The sequence below is a fragment of the Rhododendron vialii genome, chromosome 3a (genome assembly GCF_030253575.1).
Source record: "Rhododendron vialii isolate Sample 1 chromosome 3a, ASM3025357v1".
Classification (NCBI taxonomy): Eukaryota; Viridiplantae; Streptophyta; class Magnoliopsida; order Ericales; family Ericaceae; genus Rhododendron; species Rhododendron vialii.
Genome location: NC_080559.1, coordinates 26,075,581 through 26,095,144, shown reverse-complemented (window position 1 = coordinate 26,095,144; position 19,564 = coordinate 26,075,581). Strand labels below are relative to the sequence as shown.

Here is a 19,564-nt window from a genome sequence, read left to right as displayed (position 1 = left end):
AGCTAATTAATCAATCAATTTGACTGACTTATTCCACACGTCCAATTAAGTACATGAGACGGCCAGAAAATTCAGACGCAATGCTCAAAAAAAAAAAAAAAAAGGAATTAAGAAGAAGAAGGTCACTGCCAGTGATGGTCCCTCGCATTACGAAAAATTCAAAGTCTTTGTCTTCGGAATTTCCAATACCTCTCTACTATACAAACACCCCTTCCATTTTTCCATATTCACCGGACTGCAGCCGCGGTCGATCACCACACATCTAGCTACTATGTCTACTCCAGGGCAGTAAGTGCTCTCTCTCTCTCTCTCTCTCTCTCTCTCTCTCTCTCTCTCTCTCTCTCTGGTTGCATAGCATGGTGGCAAACTTATGTCTAACAGTAGTTCTAAGGGAATTTTTATTTATTTTTAACTTCAAATGCTTGGCTAGTTTTGTTTTTGTTTTCCATATTGATCGCCATAATCTTTTCAGCGGGTGAGTAACAGAATTCGACCGTTATAGCGTGTTGATCGCGGGTTTTCAGAGATTTTTGTTGGCTGGATTACTAGTTTTTGAGTTCTTTCATGGAGGACTTTTATCTTGTGTTTTGCAAATCTAGCTGTTATTTGACGTTGTAATTTCATAAGAAACTTTTATTTGTGTTCCGTAGTATGTACTATGCATGGAAGACCTTTAGCATTTTTTTTCCAACTTCGAATCCTTCTTTTGCCCTTTTGGAGACTTGAATTTATTACGCAACTAGACATAAACAATTTTTAAGATGTTTTTACGACATCATTATTATTCTAGCTCCTTCCGCTTGCCTTGGTTCAGGGCCACTTTAAGATTGTACAACGCCTAAAGCGACAATTTAAAGTTGATGTTTTTGCATTTGCTAACGTTGTTAATTAGAAAATACGTTGTCTAAAAAATTTATAGCCATTCTACTCAATCTTTTGAGTATATATTATCAATTAATGCTAAACTGAAATTATCATTTTAATGAACACTTCTTCTTTTTTTTTTTCCGGAATCAGTAGTTAATAGTTATAGACTTGAACTTTCATCCAAATGTCTCATAAGCACCTATACTTCATTTTATTTCCATTAAACATTTGAATTTACAAAAACCCAAAATTAGGCAGATGTTTTCTAAATCCATCCACAGAAACTTTTAATATCTCTCTCCCTTCCCTCCAAAAGCTCTCACCCCAAAAGAAAACCCCTTCTCTTTCTTGCCAAAGAAGATGGGGAAGAAGAGAAGGGGATAAGGGAAAGAGGAACAAGAGAGAAGAGGGGAGAGGGAGAAGAGAAAAAGAGGAGAGAGTGAGTGGTGCTGCTAGCAGGCGGTCAAAGCTGCCGCTGCAAGCTATTTATTTTATTTTATTTTATTTTCCCGTTTTTAAGTAAAGCAAGAGAAGGGGTGCTGAGAGAGGGGAAGGAGAAAGAATGTGTTATTGGAGGGGAAAGAGAGACGAGGAAAGGAAGAGAGAGGCAAGTGGTGATAGCAACCGGTGGCCACGGCTGCCGCTGAAGTTTTCTATTTTTTTTGTACTTCGAAACATGGAGAGGTGCTGAGAGAGCTACCAGAGAGAGAGAGAGAGGATTCCTTCATACCAAATCAAGTTTTTATCCAAATTTTTACTCAACTTTGAGTAAGGAGTAGAAATGCTCTATAACAAAGGAGAGAGAGTATGAGGTGGTTTATTAGATTTGAATTTTGGGGTCAAAAGTTTTTGGGTGTGAGAGAGAGAGAGAGAGAGAGAGAGAGAGAGAGAGAGAGAGATCAGTGAGATAGGGATATTAACATTTTCCTTTAGAAATTGGACGGATTTAGATGGTGGGTGCCTACATTTGAGGGGTTTTGTAAATTCAAGTGTTTAATTGAAACAAAATCAAAATATAAGTGCTTATGGGACATTTAGGTGAAAGTTCAGGGGACGAAATCAAATTCTCCCTAACTATTTGAGTCTATTTCCGTAGGGTGTGTTCGTATAGATCTTCTTTTGCTATCTCCTTCGTGTTCGATCAGTTTGAGTTTTATTTTTAGATTCTTATAACGATCATTTTTGTGTTTGAGTTTTATTTTTAATCTGTGGCTGCTTTGTCCATGTAAAATATATCCTCTTCGTCTCATACTATTGGTCCTTTATGAAAAGACAGTGAAATTTCTAGGTCAAAAAATTATGCACGAAAATATTTTAGTTTCTTTATCCGAAAATTGCACTGCGTAGAGAACTAACAAGTACCAATATGGACCGGACCAGAGAGAGTATACGATACTCCTACGGACTTGGGGCCTAAAGCAAAGGATTTACCACAAAATCATTTCCTAAGCTTCCAAATGCCAAAACAGAGATAAGTTGAATTGAAGAAGGCACAAAGGAAGAAAATATATTGATGGATTTCATTTCATGTGTATATATACTGCTTCTTTAATCTATCTTATACCGCAAGAACAGAAAATTGAATTGTTGTTGCCTCTAATTCTGCATTATTCAGATACTATCAAGACTTACCACCTGTAGCCAAGGCTTATGGCGTTCTCTGTTTAATGACCTCGGGCGCCTACCATCTCGATCTTTATAATCTTGGAAATATAGCACTGTTCTATGGACCTGTTATAAAACGTTTTCAGGTAAAAATGTTGTGTTCTGATGACCAGTCTGTTGTTTGACCATTGCAACACCTCAAAAACTTAAAAAAAAATTGGAAAAACAAAACAAAATTACCGGGATGGTTTCAGGTGACCTTTTCAGAAGTAACATTCCACTTGTTTGGTGATGCAGGTTTGGAGGCTCGTTACAAACTTCTTCTTCCTCGGACCATTCTCGCTCACATTTGCGTTTCGCCTTCTTTTAATGTAAACTTTAACCCCTCTGTTATTTTGGATTCCAGCATGCTCACAACGATGGGAAGGCCAATCTCGTGCCTTGCCAAAGCATCGCTTCGAGGTCGTTTGGTCTGGTTAATGGATTTGAGTCGGCTGCCTCCTCAAATCCACGATCCAAACCAGCCTTAATGTCTGGATTATTTCACAACATGACTGACTTTTAATAGCACTTTGTGTCATTGTTTCGGTCAGAGCAAGGCATGGAGTCCAGTTAGAAAGGGGACCCTTTGACAAGAGGACAGCAGATTATCTATGGATGTACATCTTTGGTGCATTCTCCCTGCTGGTACAATGGAAATAACCACCTTATTTCTGTTTAATTAGACCATGCATATTGTTGATACACGTACCCGTAACCAGGAAGGACAACTGAGAAGGTAAAAATACTAACCGATACTTCTTGTTGGTTCCTAGGTGATGGCACTTATTCCGTTCCTATCCACTCCCTTCATGGGAGCTTCTTTGGTCTTCATGATCGTCTATGTTTGGGGCCGTGAGTTCCCAAATGAGCGCTTGAATATACACGGCCTCTTTCAGCTGAAGGTGTGCTATCCTTTCCCATTTCTCTATTCTAAAAGCTTTTCATTATCAAGCAAGGATGTTACGGGGAAATGATCTTTCAAGTTCTCTATACAGTATACACAGAATTCGCAGTTAACTCCTTACTAGTCTGCAGGGCCCTGACTGCTACTGTTTTATTGTTACGGTTGATTTGGTCCTTCAACATATGCGCGCAACTTACCTGTGGCATCAATTCGTCAGTTTATGTAGTTTTTTTCAGCCATTTTTTTTTTTCTTCATTGATTATTTTGTAGCCATTTCTTTTTCTCTGATTGTCTGCGGTGGGAGGAGCATAAATCCCTCTTTTAAGTTCTCCCACAAGGTAAAGGTTGTTTCATCTGTCTGTGCTTTAGGTTTTTTCACTTTGAAGTTTCCAAAACTGAAACCCCTGAAACAATGATAATTTAAAGATACGACTCTTTTCATTTACTGAAGTAAAATACCGTTACAATATTTTTTTTGGTCTAGAGTTGGGAGAATTTTAATAATGGGACTAGGCCTGTCAATGGGCCAGATCTAGATCCAATCCGGATCCGAAAAATTTGAATCCGATCAGGATCAGATAAGACTCGAATCCGATAAGACTAAAATCCGATAGTAGTAATCTGGATCCGAAAATCCGAATCCGATCCGAAAACTTTTTTACTTCAAAATTTTTAGCAAAAAAAAAAAATTTTTTTTTTCAAAAAAAAATTTAAAATAAAAATACAACTTCTTAAACATTTTTTTTTTCAAAATAAAAAATTAGTAGTTTTTTTTAAAAAAATTTAAAAAATTAAAGTTCGGATTTGGATTGATAACGGATTTGATCCGATCCGAATTTGAATTACCGGATTCGGATTATCGGATTGACGTTATCGAATTCGGATCAGATTTTTCAAATCGGATCTGGATTGATCGAATCCGGTCCATTGACATGCCTAAATGGGACACTACAACAACCACATGACGTTCGCAACAACTATAATCAATCCCATTCCAAAATAACCAAAGAACTAGCTCCATAGAGGTGGAGAATTATTACTCACTTCTTGCCTCCGTCAAGATTTGACCCCTTTTGCCGGCCAAAAAAGATTTGACCCCTTTCCCTCTTAATAGAGAGTGTACAAGGGTGACCAATTAGGCTAGGCCTGATTGGTTAATACCGTTATAGCAACTGAGGAAACGAAAACAAGTATGAGACCTAGCTGCAATTGTCGTGGCATTTGAATTCCCTCATTTTAGTCATCTCCTAGCCTCATTTTCTACTATGTGAATAAGCTAACTTATTAGCTAGTCGAAATGTGGGCGGCTTTACAGGGTTTCTACCTCCCGTGGTACATGCTCGGAGTAGATTTGATCCTCGGAAATCCACTGATGCCAGATCTACTTGGCATGGCTGCTGGACATCTCTATTACTTCTTGACTGTGCTTTATCCTCTTTCCGGCGGGAGATTTGACTTGAAGACTCCCCACTGGGTGTATCCTTTATAGTTTATATAGCTTCTCTCAAATTGTTGATGAAGTACTTGTGTTCCCCATTTCTGCCAATCCACATTTAGACTCGAAGGGATTTCGAAATCTCATCCAAATCTTCCAGTTCACCTCCTGAAAGACTAAATGATGCTTTACACCTGAGAAAGTGTTGTATAACTTGCTGTTTTATGTGATTTATGGATGCCATTTTTATTTCCTTGACTCCACATACATTAGTCACAAGCTGGTTGCTTTTTGGGGCGTGGGGTACCAACAAAATGCTCCGGTGACGAGGAATACTGCTGCCGACGTTGCTTTCCAGGGGAGAAGCCGCCGCTTGGGTGGGACCCGAACAAGCGCCTCAACGCAGGCACAACCAAGCAGTTCAGAACAGGTGCAACAAAATGCAGTGGCACAGCCAAACCAAGCCAATGACGGAGTGGCTTTCCGCGGGAGAAGTTATCGTCTTGATGGTCGCCAGTAGACAGTGGCTCTTTCCATTGATTAACGGCGTGATAACGCTTCTTATCAGGCCGATGTACTTCGGCAAGAAAGAACACAAATGTGGTAGTAGTAATGGTGAAAGTTTGGAACACAAAAGCTATAAGATGCACTGAATAATGTGTTGGGCAATATTTGAAGGAATTTTCTGCTTCTCTGTGAGGATTTGGAAAGTACAAATGAAGTAAATAAACTGAAAATATATACTCCATGTTAGGCCAGGCCAGGCCAGTCCAGACAAGTCTTGTCTTGACTTTAATTGGTCCTCCGCTAGTAGACGACAAGATTGGTCTCCCAGAACCCAGATTAGTCATTACTTTAGGTAAGATATGGGGCGAGGGTTCAACGTGGTGCGCTGAAGAATGCTGAAATTCTACATAACCAAAATGCAGACATACAACAGGTATAGCTCTCTAGTACCTAGCCTTGATCAAATCGCGGCTCACTGTCGTATATAAATTGTTGCTCGATGCAGTGGCATTGCTGCAATCTCCCAGTGCACCGCGATAGTTTATGGCAGAGAAGTAAGCAAAACCAACGCACACTATTAATGGAGGGCGGAAAAAAAACAAACAAAAAACAAATGTCAAAGCTTAAAGAGGCCCATTGGCAGTGACACAATGAAACAAGAAACTCTTATCAAAGGATTCTGAAAAAACGATGAACTATACTAGGAATCCATCAAGTCGCACCTAAATACACAAAGAAACGACACTAACTGTGCAAATTAACATATACATATACAGGAAGAGTGGAAAATGATAGAATTGCCCCAAAAGGTGGATCGTAGGTTCCTTCAACAGCTTTCGATGGAACCTGAAAGGGATTAATACCGAATTTACATGCTTGAACAGATATGCCCGAGAATGAATGAATTCTGATATAGCGCGGAATAAGCCACTGCTCTATTCTCGACTCGAAATCCGTAAAGGACTTTAAGGGAGAGAAAGTTAGGGGCTTGTAACATTCTGCTACCTTGGGATGATAAAAAAGCACGTTACATCATAAAAGCACGAGAAATATAGGAAAAACCCCTTGTATAGGTTGGTATAGATTGGGCGCTAGGGCTTTATACTAATAAATACTCCCCCCTCCCAAATTCAAATGTCTTCTATGGTAAATCCAACTTTTAAGGAGTGAAAATTATTGCTTTAGATTTTCAAAATTAACCTTCAAAATTGTGCAGTTAAATAAATGTATTTAATTTGGTTATATCTTTTAATATGAAACTTAAAAAATATGCAATATGAATCTTGTGTGATAGACTTCAATTAGTTTTACTATATATCCAAAAAATTTAAAATCATGAAAACATTATAATTTGATACATACGGACAATTGAAAAATGACATGAATATCAACAATGGACAAACCAATTGGGAGGAAATAGTACTTTGTTAAGGGTAATATCGGAAGTTTGGCATATTTTCATGGTTGTAGAAAGGGAACATTTATCTTAGAAAGGGAATATAGAAAGGGAACATTTATCTTAGAAATTTCAAAATAGAAACATGGACATTTAAAATGAGACAGAGGGAGGAATATTAATTAAGTGAAGGGCTTTGCCTTATTAGTAAAAGTTGTCTTGAGGCCGTGTCCGCGCTTTATATGGATGGATAGATGGAATATAGGTTGGGCACACGCCATGCGTGTGCAAATTCATCATGATTGCTGAAACGAAACATGTGAACAGAGCATGAATTCAACCTACTCATAAAATCATTTCACATGAAAACATTATAATCTGATTATGGATACAAAGATATACGTTGTTCGTCAAAGGAGAAAACAATATCAATAATTACCTCTTCTAGCTAGGAGTTGGTCAAGAATTTCCCACTTTTCAGTGTAATTAGATGGTCTCGTGTCTACGCCATCCTTCTTCTGCAAACTGCAAAAAGCCTCCAGTAGTTCTATTGTGTTGTTTTGATGACCGTTTCTCTCCCACCAGCTTGGCATTCCAGCGTCCAGGGTTTGCCGTGGCAGTGGGGGCTTGCATCAAATTGACGTTGGTGCTCATGGCAGTGAAGGGTCAGGTCTGATTCTTACGCGCGCAAGGAGCTTGCCAGCGTTAGCGCTTTGGATAGTAGCTACCTGGATTGAACCGGATGGCCTCCGTTTGTGAGGTGTGGTCGTAGTGACTGCGTTTTCGGCGTTAACTAGCTCCTAGACTGTTTGTTTTGGGGATTGTAAATTGGCAACGTGTCCGCAACGGTTTAGGAACATTCACCACTGTGTAGACAGTAACACTTGTTGTTGAGTATGCTTAATTGTATTTCCGTGATTGCTTACGGAGTTATCAGTTTGTGCGCCCCTTTGTTTTTCTATACAATGACACTGATTTTCTTCTAAAAAAAAAAACTCTTCCCGTCAAGACGGATAATTAATTTAAAAAATATGATGCGAATGTAACAAAATTTTAGAAAGTACGAACAAAATAAAAAAGACAAAAAGCAAATTAAGGAGAATGGAGCCTTAATCACGTTTTCTAATTAGTCTAGATTTCTTAGTTATATACTACATCACATTTCCTAATCAGATTAGGTTTCCTAGTTATACATATTTCCTTAATTTGTTTAGGTTTAATTTTGTAGCCTATATAGAGGCATATATACTAGAGCAATATTTTCATGTGAAGGCACGAAAACGGTTCTTGGCAATTGATCACTCTCACAATTCGGATCTGGGATTGGCTTGAAAACGCTATTCTTTTGAAATCCCACTACCGCCTTCATAGATACAGATTACAGACGGACAGGATAGGCCTAAAGTAACAACCAACCCCCATTACAAATTTTCATTCCCTGCGTAGTTATTCGCCAGATACCGGCCACGCTCGATCACCGCAATCTTATTATCTAAGATGACTACTCCAGGCCAGTAAGTTCTCTCTCTCTCTCTCTCTCTCTGGTTGCATAGCATGGGGGCTATGTGCTAACTCATGTCCAACAGTAGTTCTAAAGGAACTTCTTTTTTCTTTTCTTTTCTTTTCTTTTTTTTCGAATGTTCGCGTAGTTTTAGAGCATCTCCGGCTTGACCCATTTTAAGACTCAAATTTAAAAATGGGACAAAAATCACAAAAATCTCTCTCCAATCTTTGATCCAAACCCTTCCCCATTTTGGGTTTTACCCATTTTTTTGCCCAAATTTGAGATAACTTTTGCCTTGACCCATTTCTCCAACGGCTAGTTAGAGAGAGAAAAAGAGGGAGATGTGTAAAATTTGGGTTTGATGGTTGGAGATGTGTCTACCCAAAATGGGTTTTTACCCAAAATTTGACTCAAATTTGAGGAAAAATATGGGTGAAGGCTGGAGATGCTCTTATTGTCTGTTTTCCATAATGATCTGAATGTTTTTAATGAGCGTGAAATAGAATTCCACAGTTATAGCTAGGGCTACAAATGGACCGCACCGTTGTGAACTGTTTGATGCTCACTAGGTAAAGGCTCCATTGCGTTCGATTCGCTGGTTGTAAACGAATCGATCCTGAGCCTCGATTTTAGGCTCCTTTAATAAATGAACCGAATCTGAACCTAACAGTATTCGGCTCGATTAAGCACTGGAACATGGGAGTACATATATATCCCATAACAATTACACATGTAAGCTTGACAATAACGTGATGAAACTTATATAATTTGTAAATGTCTAAACTTATAAAAGTACTATAGATAAAATTTAATACTCCATGTTTTATAATTTATGTGTATGTATTTATTTATGCACAAAATAAAAATTATATTACAGTCTTAGACCTGAATGAGAGCATAAATATAAAATATCGTGAACAAGTTCGAGTTTGACTCAAACCTAACCAAGTTCGGCTTGAGCTCGGCTCGTCAAATTTTCATTGAGCTCGAGCTCGGTTCTTGTTTCTCTTAAAACAAACGAACAAACTTGAACATTCTAAAATTCGGCCTGTTTGCCGCCATTATAGCACATTGATCGGATGTCTTGGAGCTTTTTGTTGTCTGGCTTTACTATTTGAGTTCTTCTTGGAGGATTTTTATATTGTGCTTGGCAATTTCATCTGTTATTTGAAGTTGTAATTTCATGAAAAAAATTATTTGTGTTCTGGACAGAGGAAAACTGGTTACGTATTCCTTTTTGAAGTCGGTATATTTTCCTACTGCTCTATGTTCTTTTTGAGATGTGAATTTATTATGCGACAAGTCATAAACAATTTTTATGATATTTTACAAGGTTATTGTTAGACAGAGAGTAGAGACATGTTGAATTCAAGGAACAAAGAAAAAAAATATACTGAAGGATTTTGTTTCATGTGTATTTCAACTGCTTTTTGAATCTATTGCCATGCGAGTTTCGTGGTATTTTGTGCAGCATGTAGTACTTGAAATCCCCTAGCGATTTTCCTTTGCTTCGACTCCTCTCTTTCCCTCTTCGGGCTAATTAATTTTGATACAGCCAAAAATTAGAATAAAAAAGGCTTGCTTTTACCTCTAATTCTGCATTATTCAGATGGTATCAAGATTTACCTCCTGTAGCCAAGACGTATGGCACTCTCTGTTTAATGACCACAGGCGCCTATCATCTCGGTCTTTATAATCCTTGGGATTTAGCACTGTCCTATGAAGCTGTTCTAGAACGTTTCGAGGTAAAAATCTTGTTTCAATGACCTGATATTTGACCATTGAAACACCTTGAGTTATTATCTCTATATGTGGTTGCTCATTTGATACGGAAAAAACAAAACAAAGTACCAGGATGGTTTCCGCTAGGTGACATTTTAGAAGTAACATTCCATTTGTTTGGTGATGCAGGTTTGGAGGCTCGTTACAATGGACCATTTTCATATACGTTTGTGTTTCACCTTCTTTTAATGTAAATATTAAACCCTCTGTTATGCTGGATTCCAACATGCTACAATATGGTCTCAGAAAGATGGGAAGGCCAAGAATTGCCAATCCCCTTCTGGGGTAATTGGTGCCTTGCCAAACCATCGCTAGGTTTTGTCTGGATAGTGGATTTGAGTCGGCTGCCTTCTCAAATCCATGATCCAAACCAGCCTTAATGTCTGAATTATTTTGCAACATGACTGACTTCTGATAGGACCTTTTTTCATTGTTTTGATTAGAGCAAGGAATGGAGTCCAATTAGAAAGGGGACCCTTTGACAGAAGAACGACAGATTATCTAGGGATGCTCATCTTTGGTGCATTATCCCTGCTGGTACAATAGCAATAACCACTTACTATCTGAGTTCAATTAGAACATATTGTTGAAATATCCGATGCTTCTTGTTGGTACCTAGGTGATGGCACTCATTCCGTTCCTATCCTCTCCCTTCATGGCATCTTCTTTGGTTTTCATGATCATCTATGTTTGGGGCCGCGAGTTCCCGAATGAGCGCATTGATGTGCATGGCCTCTTTCAGGTGAAGGTATGCCATCCTTTTCCCTTTCTCTATTCTAAAAGTTTTTCACTCAAGCTAGGATTTTACTGTCCTCTGTACCATTGTTGTGCTTGATTTGGAGCCTTAATATATGGAGCAACTTCAATACTATTCTACGGGGCAATGAGTGGTACTGTTCCATTCCTATGCTTGATTTGGTGCCTTAACATACGCGACTAACTTGTGGCATCACCGCATCACTTTATGTGGGTTTTTTGGCCATTTCTTTTTCTTCATTGATTCTGTTTTACCTGTTTGTTTTTCTTTCTTTTTCGGTGGAGTGAGGGGGCTGAACTTATAAATCCCTCTTAAGTTCTCCCCAAGTTTGTTTTATTTTTCAGTGTTTTATTTTTTTATTTTCATGTTTTCAAAAATGGAAACAAAGATAATTTGAAACAGACTCCTTCCACTTACGGAATTAAAATACCATTATAATATTTTTTTGATGTCCAGCAGTAGGAGAATTACAATAATGGGATACTATATCTATCATGCAAGGTTCGTAACAACTAAATCAGCTCAATACTAGAAAAACCTAAGAACTAGCTCCATACGGGCTATAAATGAACTAATAACGAAAGACTCTTATACAAAAGAATTAATAATCAATTCTTGCCTTCGGCAAGATCTGATACCTGTACCTCTCAATAGTACAGGGTAAAACTACCATTATGGTAATAGAGGAAAGCGAAACAAATATGAGACCTCATTTTCCATACTGTGAATAAGTTAAATGTGGGTGGCTTGCAGGGTTTCTACCTTCCGTGGTACATGCTTGGAATAGATTTGATTCTTGGGAATCCATTGAAGCCCATTCTACTTGGTATGGCTGCTGGACATCTCTATTACTTCTTGACAGTGCTTTATCCTCTTGCTGGTGGGAGTCACCCCTCAACAGAGGCACAACCAAGCAGTTCAGTACAGCCGCAACCAAACGCAGCGGCACAACCAAATCAAGCCAATGATGGATTAGCTTTCCGAGGGAGAAGTTATCGTCTCGATGATCACTAGTAGGCAGGGTCTTTTCCATTGATAAACAATGTGGTAAGGCTTTCTATCGAATCGATGTAGTTTGCCAAGAAAGTACACAAATGTGGCAGTAGAAATGGCGAAAGTTTGGAACACAAAAGCTATGAGATGTTGTGAATAATTTGTGTGGCGCAATATTCGAGGGAATTTTGTGCATCTCTAGCTATGAGGATTGGAAAGTAAAAATGTAAGTAAATAGACTTATCGTACTTTTCCAAATTAACTGATCGTATAGTTCGTAAATGAAAATTGGGTCTGTTGTTTTACACCAAATATTCAAAATTTACTCAACTGCAATGGTTGAACGGTATTGTTGACCATATGATGATGTTCTATAGCTAGTCCATAAAACAAGGAACTGCTTAGCAGCTGAACTCGGGTGGAGGGCACTTCGATGCCTTAGTTAGACAATGGGAGAGAAGATGATAAAGACAAGTACAATAGATCTCAGATCTAGTAATGTGTTTACCTCTCTATTGTCTAGTAATATACTTAATATATTGCATTGGTCTCGTGTTGAGAAATGATGTCACGAGTAATTGCTTCTTCATCTAATCTTATGCATGACGATTGCCGAGTGCCACACTGGCGATGACATGTGGCCGAGAGCCACGTGTGGCACATACGTCACCGCTGCCATGTGGCCAAACCGATCAACACGGCACAGTCGCTGACCTACGTACTCCTAGTACGCACAACAGGCTCCATGAACCGACCCAGTGCCTCGGCCCGCCAGTGATGACACGGGCCGAAGTACACAACACACAACACGCTCCATAAGCTGACCTAGCGCCTCGGCCCGCCCGTGCCGAAGACCCATACGGTGACTTGGGAGCATTGCCTGCTGGGCTTTTCCCCAAGTTGGGCATAATCGGACGGTCTAGGTACAGGATCCGACGTCATTCGGCCCACTACACAACCCAAACGGCCGGGGGACTTGATTTCACATGAAATATTGATGATATTCCCAAAATTATACAAGTCACGTGCTACCAGTGGCATCATCGATCTCATTTGGGTTGCGTATTATTGTTGAGTGGCTCTTTGGTCAATTGGCTTCGTGATGGTCTAAAATGAGTTTACAATTGTATAATGTATTTTTCTAACATTATCTTATTTTATTTGTGCTTTGTTTGACGTTGCGGAATGGAAATATTTTATTTTATTATGTAAAAGTACATGATGAAATTGTTATTTGGCTTTTGGAATTTGATGGGGTCACTTGACCTCATCATAAAATAAGATACAGCGTTGCCACTGACTTTTCCCACCAACAATAGAAATATTTGTTTAAGATTTTGTTGGTCTTTTTACTATTATTTTTTTTGCATTTCCTATGAACCTTTCTTAAGAAATATTTGAAGCTGTGGAAGTTGGAAGATTAATCCCATGCCCCAGAGAGCAAATTTATGGTGTCTTTGGATTGGTAGATTTTGTACAACTACTTGATCGCCTGCAAACTTAATTTACAACCCAAAAAAAAAAAGTTCATCGAGACGAATCAATAAGGGTAAAAAAGTGCAAATTACTAGTAGCACTAGATGAAATCATCTCTTCTTTTCTGGTTCCTCTCGTCGAGACAAATCAATAGAGGTAAAAAGTTTGTCACAAAACGAACAAACGAGAAAAAAAATAATTGAATGAGGACAAAACGAAAAAAAGCCCAAAAAGCCATTCGCGGAACTTTAGCTAAATTTATGGCATTTGCAATTCCAGATTGGTTCTACGGTTCTACCACGGCATATCAAAATGGATACAAACTAAAATATTTTACACATGCGTGGGAAAAAATGTCCTCCTTTTCCCTATCAGTGACGTGATACTAATCACGCGACAGATTGATTAAATCGATAATCATGTCTTTTATTTGTTCTTTATTACAAATTAATCGATTATTATTATAATACAATTATGATCATGATTTCGTACCCGTATCAGGGCTATCGAATGGGCAGTCGGGAAAAGGCACCCCATGGCGTCCTCTATGACAAGATATTCTTAGTTCGGTCAATTTCTAAGGCATATTCTCTCTTTTTTCCCGGTTCTGGGCATATTCCATTTCATCAATTTTGTACGCTAAATATATTATCGATCTTTCTATTGTCAGCTCAGTGCATGGGTTGACAATAAGCACACAAGAGAATAAGAAAAACACATATTTCTATATATTTTTTTACACTTTTTAATATATATTCACACTTTTTATTGTCAGCTCAGTGGGCTGATTTTAGATTTTTCCATATATTATTCTCGAATCTTGAATTTGTCATGAGAAAGTGTAAAAAATATAAACGGAAACATGAACACAATTGTAGTATGTATATATATTCACTCTTCTAGAAAGTTTAACACTCTTCTACCAAGTTAAACCGAAAATGAGCGATGTTTTATGGTTATTATGTACACATTTGATATTTCTCATTTCCTTAATTAACACATGCAAGCAAAGAGAGAGGGCATTTGAACAGCGGAAAGCCCAATCAATCGATAAATATTTTAATACAACAGTTATTTGTAAGACGGAGCTAGAAATTTCACTACACGGGAGCGACCATGTATGCGAGACAAAAAATAAAGAGAAACGTGCATAACAACGTGAATACATTAAAATTCAAAATTGTACAAAATAGCAACACTCCATACTTAATTATGTTTTTTCATAAATTAACATATTGCAAAAGCATTAACGACTTACCTCAACCTTATCTAGTAAAACTAGGCATCTTTAATTGCACACAACGCTCTTTCATGTCATTAAAAGTATTGATGATAGAATTAGCATCAAACCTTTTCGCAATATCCTTCTCTATGTAAGTGATTTAGAAACTTGCTAAAAGCTTATCCCCCATCGTGTTGCGGAGTCTAGAATTTAAACATTTCATAGTTACAACTTAGATTTCACCAAGATTACATAGGGTTCCAAAATCTCTTCTCCTAGTGTTCTTATTTTCTCAAAACTGCCTTCAAAGTCTTGACGATGTGGGATTTTGTGCCGAGAGAGAGAGAGAGAGGGGTCTGGTATGCCATAGAGGTTTTTCAGGCAGAGAGAACAAAACGTGTAAAATCCTCTTAACGATTGGGAATTTTTGTGGGTAAAAACTGGGAGTTAAATAATTGAGTACTCATTATGTTAACCCTCAAATTTTATGTTTTGTTATATTTAACCCATAACGTTTAGAAATTAACGTTGGTATCTTGTATTTCAAAGATTACTAACTACTTACTATTATTTGATTTTTTTTTCCCCCAAAATACTGGAGGGGGGGTGAGTCTCTATATTTTCATAGGAAATTTTTATTTTACATATAATAATTAGAGTTTTTTTTCTTTTTGCGGGGGGCGACCGCCTCTACTGGCCCCTCTCTGGCTCCATCCTGTAATGGTCTTCTAACATGAGGTTGGAACTGCACACACATGAAACTCATTCCATGTGAAATGACGTTTCAAATAATCGTACGTTGAACCGCAGGGAAAATTCCCATCAACGGGTTCTGAAAATTCATATTTGAGCCTAACCCCGTTACATCAGATAGGGATGGTGGTCCCCCAGAGAGGATAGTACTGAACTCTAAATAGTGATTGATGATTATGATGTAGTTGGTTTTTCCTTTTTCCTTTCCATTTGGCTATTAATCAACAATTACCATAACCCAACACTTGATCTTCACTAGGTGGTTGTTATTCAATCTGATGCAGAGGCGATTATCAATGGTTGTCCTCCTTCTATATAGTAGCCTTAGACAATACAGTGTGTTTGAGCAAGATTGTAATTTTCCTGTAAAAATGCGTTTAACTTTTGTTTCCTGATCTTTCCATCATTTTTGGAGTTCGGGAGGCAGATATGAGTTTTGGCTCTTGAATTCCATCGGTTTAAGGCAACGGGTTTCTGTACCTCCCGATGGCGACAGTGAAAGCATCTCCAGCGGATCCAGCGATGATCCCTAGACGGCCAGACCTGCAGCGGGAACGAGCATGTATGGTGCAGACCATGATTTTTCCACCCACCTTCATTAGCGGATTGATGGGTTCGACACCGGAGCTGATATCTTGTGGCTTTGACTTGTTTTTTTTTTGTTCTGTTTTGTTGTTTTGATTTTATTTTGCAGTAATCTGTTTTTGTTCTATACAAATGGGATGATTTCTATTTTCTACCGTCAAAAGAAAAAAAAGGAAAAAAAAGAAAAGAAAAGAAAAAGAGAGACCTATTTTCTCTTGGTTTGTACGGACTTGAAACTTCTAACTTGAGAGGAGTTCTTTTGCTGATGTAGAGGCTGTTTGGCTTCAAATGAACAAAATCTTCTCCAAGATTTCCACATAGTATTTTACTATATACTATGTTTTTTTGGGCCAATGGGGTGCGTCCACATGGGCATAGAGTTTTTGGGTTATTATTATACTTAATTACGTCCCTTATGACTAGGGGAGGATTAAGATCATAAACTTGTAGATTGTTATGATCTTCATAAATAATTAATAGAGATGTATTCAAGCTTTATCTCAGCTACTAGTATAATACTATGAATACATATGAAAATAAAAAATACTTATGCATTCCCCTTAAACATATATATATATATATATATATATATATATATATATATATATATATATATATATAGCATCATCTATCCTAATTTTCCTCATAAACCCTATTTGGTTCGCTTAACTGTATGCTCGGCTCTAATAGTCACTCTATTTCGGAAGAAGAGTTTCCCTTGTTCAATCCAAGTATTTTCCGCGTATTTGTATTTTGTAGAGACGTGTGCGACTTTTGGTGCTTGCAAAAACAAGCACTTCGATTCAAGCATCGTGGCGATCTGCATGAGGTACTTTTTAAGTATTTTTTTAATTTTCCTCCTACGATCATCCAAAAGATTTGGTTCCATTTGATTCGGTTATAGATTCAGCGTTTTAAATTCTATCATGCTAAAGTACCTCTCCTCTGTGTTTATAATACATAATTAGGTGGCGTGTTTAATTGTGGTGAATTAATTTTTACGAGAATATAAAGACAAAGTAAAATATACAAATTAGTTCTTTACTCCATGGAATTGATAATGCCAGAATTGCCTTATTAGTGCCGAAATCTTAACGCGTAAATGACTTGTACCTTGCACATAGTACAAGCCTTTTGTGCGCTAAAATTTTGACACTAACAAAAACGATTTTGACGTTATCACTACCTCAGTAATAATCTATAATAAGCTAATGGCATAACGTTGGAAGATCGTTTGTAATCTTTTGTTTTATGCTTCCTTTCGTGCATTCTCGTTTCTTTGTTGACTTAACTTTTTGGGAATGTATTATCAACAGTATAAATGAAGTTCTTTCCTTCTTCTTCTCTCTTTGAAAAAGAAAAGAAAAACACCCAGTAGTTAAAATAGAGTAGGCTTTAACTGTGGAAAATCGGAAGATTCAAGAAGAAACAGATTTGACTTGGTCTCGTTTTTTAATGCACTAATTTATTAGAGGATATCCTAGAAAAGATACCCAAACATGCCATAGATCCTCGGAGCAATTAATCCGCGAACGCATTGTGATGGCCGGAGGTATCATACGATAGTGTTTCGAGACCATCTAATAATTTAAATTCGAAAGTCTACATGTATACGTCATCGCAATCATTGACTAAATTTTGAGAGATTCTACAACTATCAATTTTGATTAATGTTCTCTTTGGTTTCATTCCTTTGCAATGTGGGGTCCCACGTAAGCAGACAATTCAAATTATACAAATCTCTACAGGGGACATGCATAAATTTGAGTAAAAATTTCATTAATGGTATTGTCACAATTTTGGGTGGGGAGAAATAACTTTGAAATTTTTGAGTAAAAGATTTGAGACTCCCTTGACTTGAGTAAAATTTCGAATACGGGTAAAAGAGTGAAGCGGATTTTGAGAAGTTTTACTCAAATTTTGAATTTGAGTGAAAAAAAAAAGGGAGTAAGAAGTAGGAACACTTTAAGAGCTCAAATTATCTTGGCTGAGGCTGTTCAAAATATTATCTCGCCTGAGAATAAAAAGATGTCCCCACACATTTATGTCTTTCCAAACCACCCCTTATTATTTCTTCCTAAAAGGTTGTTGGCATGTGAAAACAAACATACCTACCCCAAAAAAGTTTAAAATAAGTCTTATCTAGCTTGAATCTTAGTCTCTAAGTTATTATGGGTAACAGGGTAGGTTTCATTTGGTGATTATATTTTTAAATATACCATTGCAAATAATCATACTTTCTTTAACTGTTTGAGCTTGTCCTATTTTATTTAGTCTTTTAGACTTATTAGGAGTTTGAATTTGTTCCAATGGGTTTTCTTTGGTTGGTATCTTGCCAATCAAAAAATTAGTCTCGAACTATGGCATATGATTGTTCTTATGGATACGATATCATTTTTCTTGTCTTGTTAGTCTATTGTAAATTGTTCCAAGATTAATAAAATTCTTTTTCGCCATTCAAATAGAAAATAGCCATACCTGAATTATATGAAGAAGCCATTACAAAGGGGTTTTCATATTCATCTTTAACGAATTACATGAAGAAGTCTCACCTGAAATAATTATAATAAATCTACTGTTGCAAATGTATAAAAAATAGTATCGAAAATAACTAGTAGTATAAAACATCACTTAACAAGCCTCCTAAAAGCATTTTTTTGTTTTTTCATAGGGAAGTAAAGCAGCTGTAGCCAGTGGGGGAACTTTTGGTGGATACACTTGTTGACTGGAAAGGGAAAATCACAAATGAAACAAGAAAAAATTATCGGTTTAGCAGTCTCGAGTTCTAAGATTTTCAAAGTACAGTAAAAGCTATAATAATGACCAATACATGGTGTAGGCCAGACCCTTTTGCTCTTATACCCGGACTTTTTTGGAGTGTAATTTTAACAAAATAAGAAACAAGTACATGAAATTACAATAGCAAGTACATTTTTTTTTTGTCAGACTTTGACCCCAAAAGCATGCACATAAAATTCATGCACATCTCATAAAAAGTAATCGTTAAATGGGCTCACTTTGGGCGTCCATTTTTGTGTTAAATTGACTTGCTTTCATAACTTAATGAATTTTTTATTTTATTTCATTTTATGAGACTTCACCCCAAAAGTCCTGCACAAAGCAATCATTTCACATGCTTATTTTGGGTGTTCATTTTTGGACTTGTCTTTTGTATTAGATAAACTTACTCTCATAATTTTATAAACTTGTATTTTATTTTTGTATGACTTGCACTGCAAAAGACATGCACATCTCTCTGATACAGAGAGTAATTTTTCTATGAGTTCATTTGGGGTGACCATTTTTAGACTTTTCCTGTGTATTAAATGGACTTACTTTCATAACTTCATGTACTTGTTTCTCGTATTTATTGAACTTGCATTCCAAAATATAAAAATAAAATGATTCGGGCAATTAATGTTTTTTTATTTATTTATGGCTAATGATAACGCCAGGATAGTGTCTTTTAATACCACGACCGATTTTGGTAGTCTTACAATCTTTCCCTTACTCTTCTCCCATTTCTCTTCCCTCTCTCTGCCATCACTTTTCAAGAACTACTTTCTTTCTCTTGGGTCCATGGTTTTAGTGATTCCTGCCATTAGCTTCAAATCGAGAAACCTAGCCCACCGTACCCATCTCATGAATTTCTTTACTCGTCTTGAAAATGGGGCGGCGATCAATCCAAGTTTGCCAACATCAACAATGGGGGAAGAAAGAGAGATGGAAAAGTGGA

General features: G+C 37.3%; 1 protein-coding gene and 1 pseudogene across 2 annotated transcripts; both read left to right on the top strand.

Annotated features, from left to right (window-relative positions):
- Positions 1-147: 147 nt before the first annotated feature.
- LOC131319560 (derlin-1-like) lies at positions 148-5,552 on the top strand. 2 transcript variants are annotated; one of them, XM_058349872.1, is made up of 7 exons: positions 148-288; positions 2,483-2,618; positions 2,770-2,843; positions 3,066-3,159; positions 3,288-3,416; positions 4,734-4,894; positions 5,127-5,552. In XM_058349872.1, exons 1-7 carry the CDS (start codon positions 272-274, stop codon positions 5,371-5,373), a joined length of 858 nt encoding a protein of 285 aa, XP_058205855.1. In that variant the 5' UTR covers positions 148-271; the 3' UTR covers positions 5,374-5,552. The 2 variants fall into 2 exon arrangements, with proteins under 2 accessions (XP_058205855.1, XP_058205856.1); XM_058349873.1 differs by lacking the exon at positions 5,127-5,552 and having other exon boundaries at positions 185-288; positions 4,734-5,063.
- Positions 5,553-8,253: 2,701 nt separating this feature from the next.
- LOC131321287 (derlin-1-like) lies at positions 8,254-12,261 on the top strand (annotated as a pseudogene).
- The last annotated feature ends 7,303 nt before the right edge of the window (positions 12,262-19,564 follow it).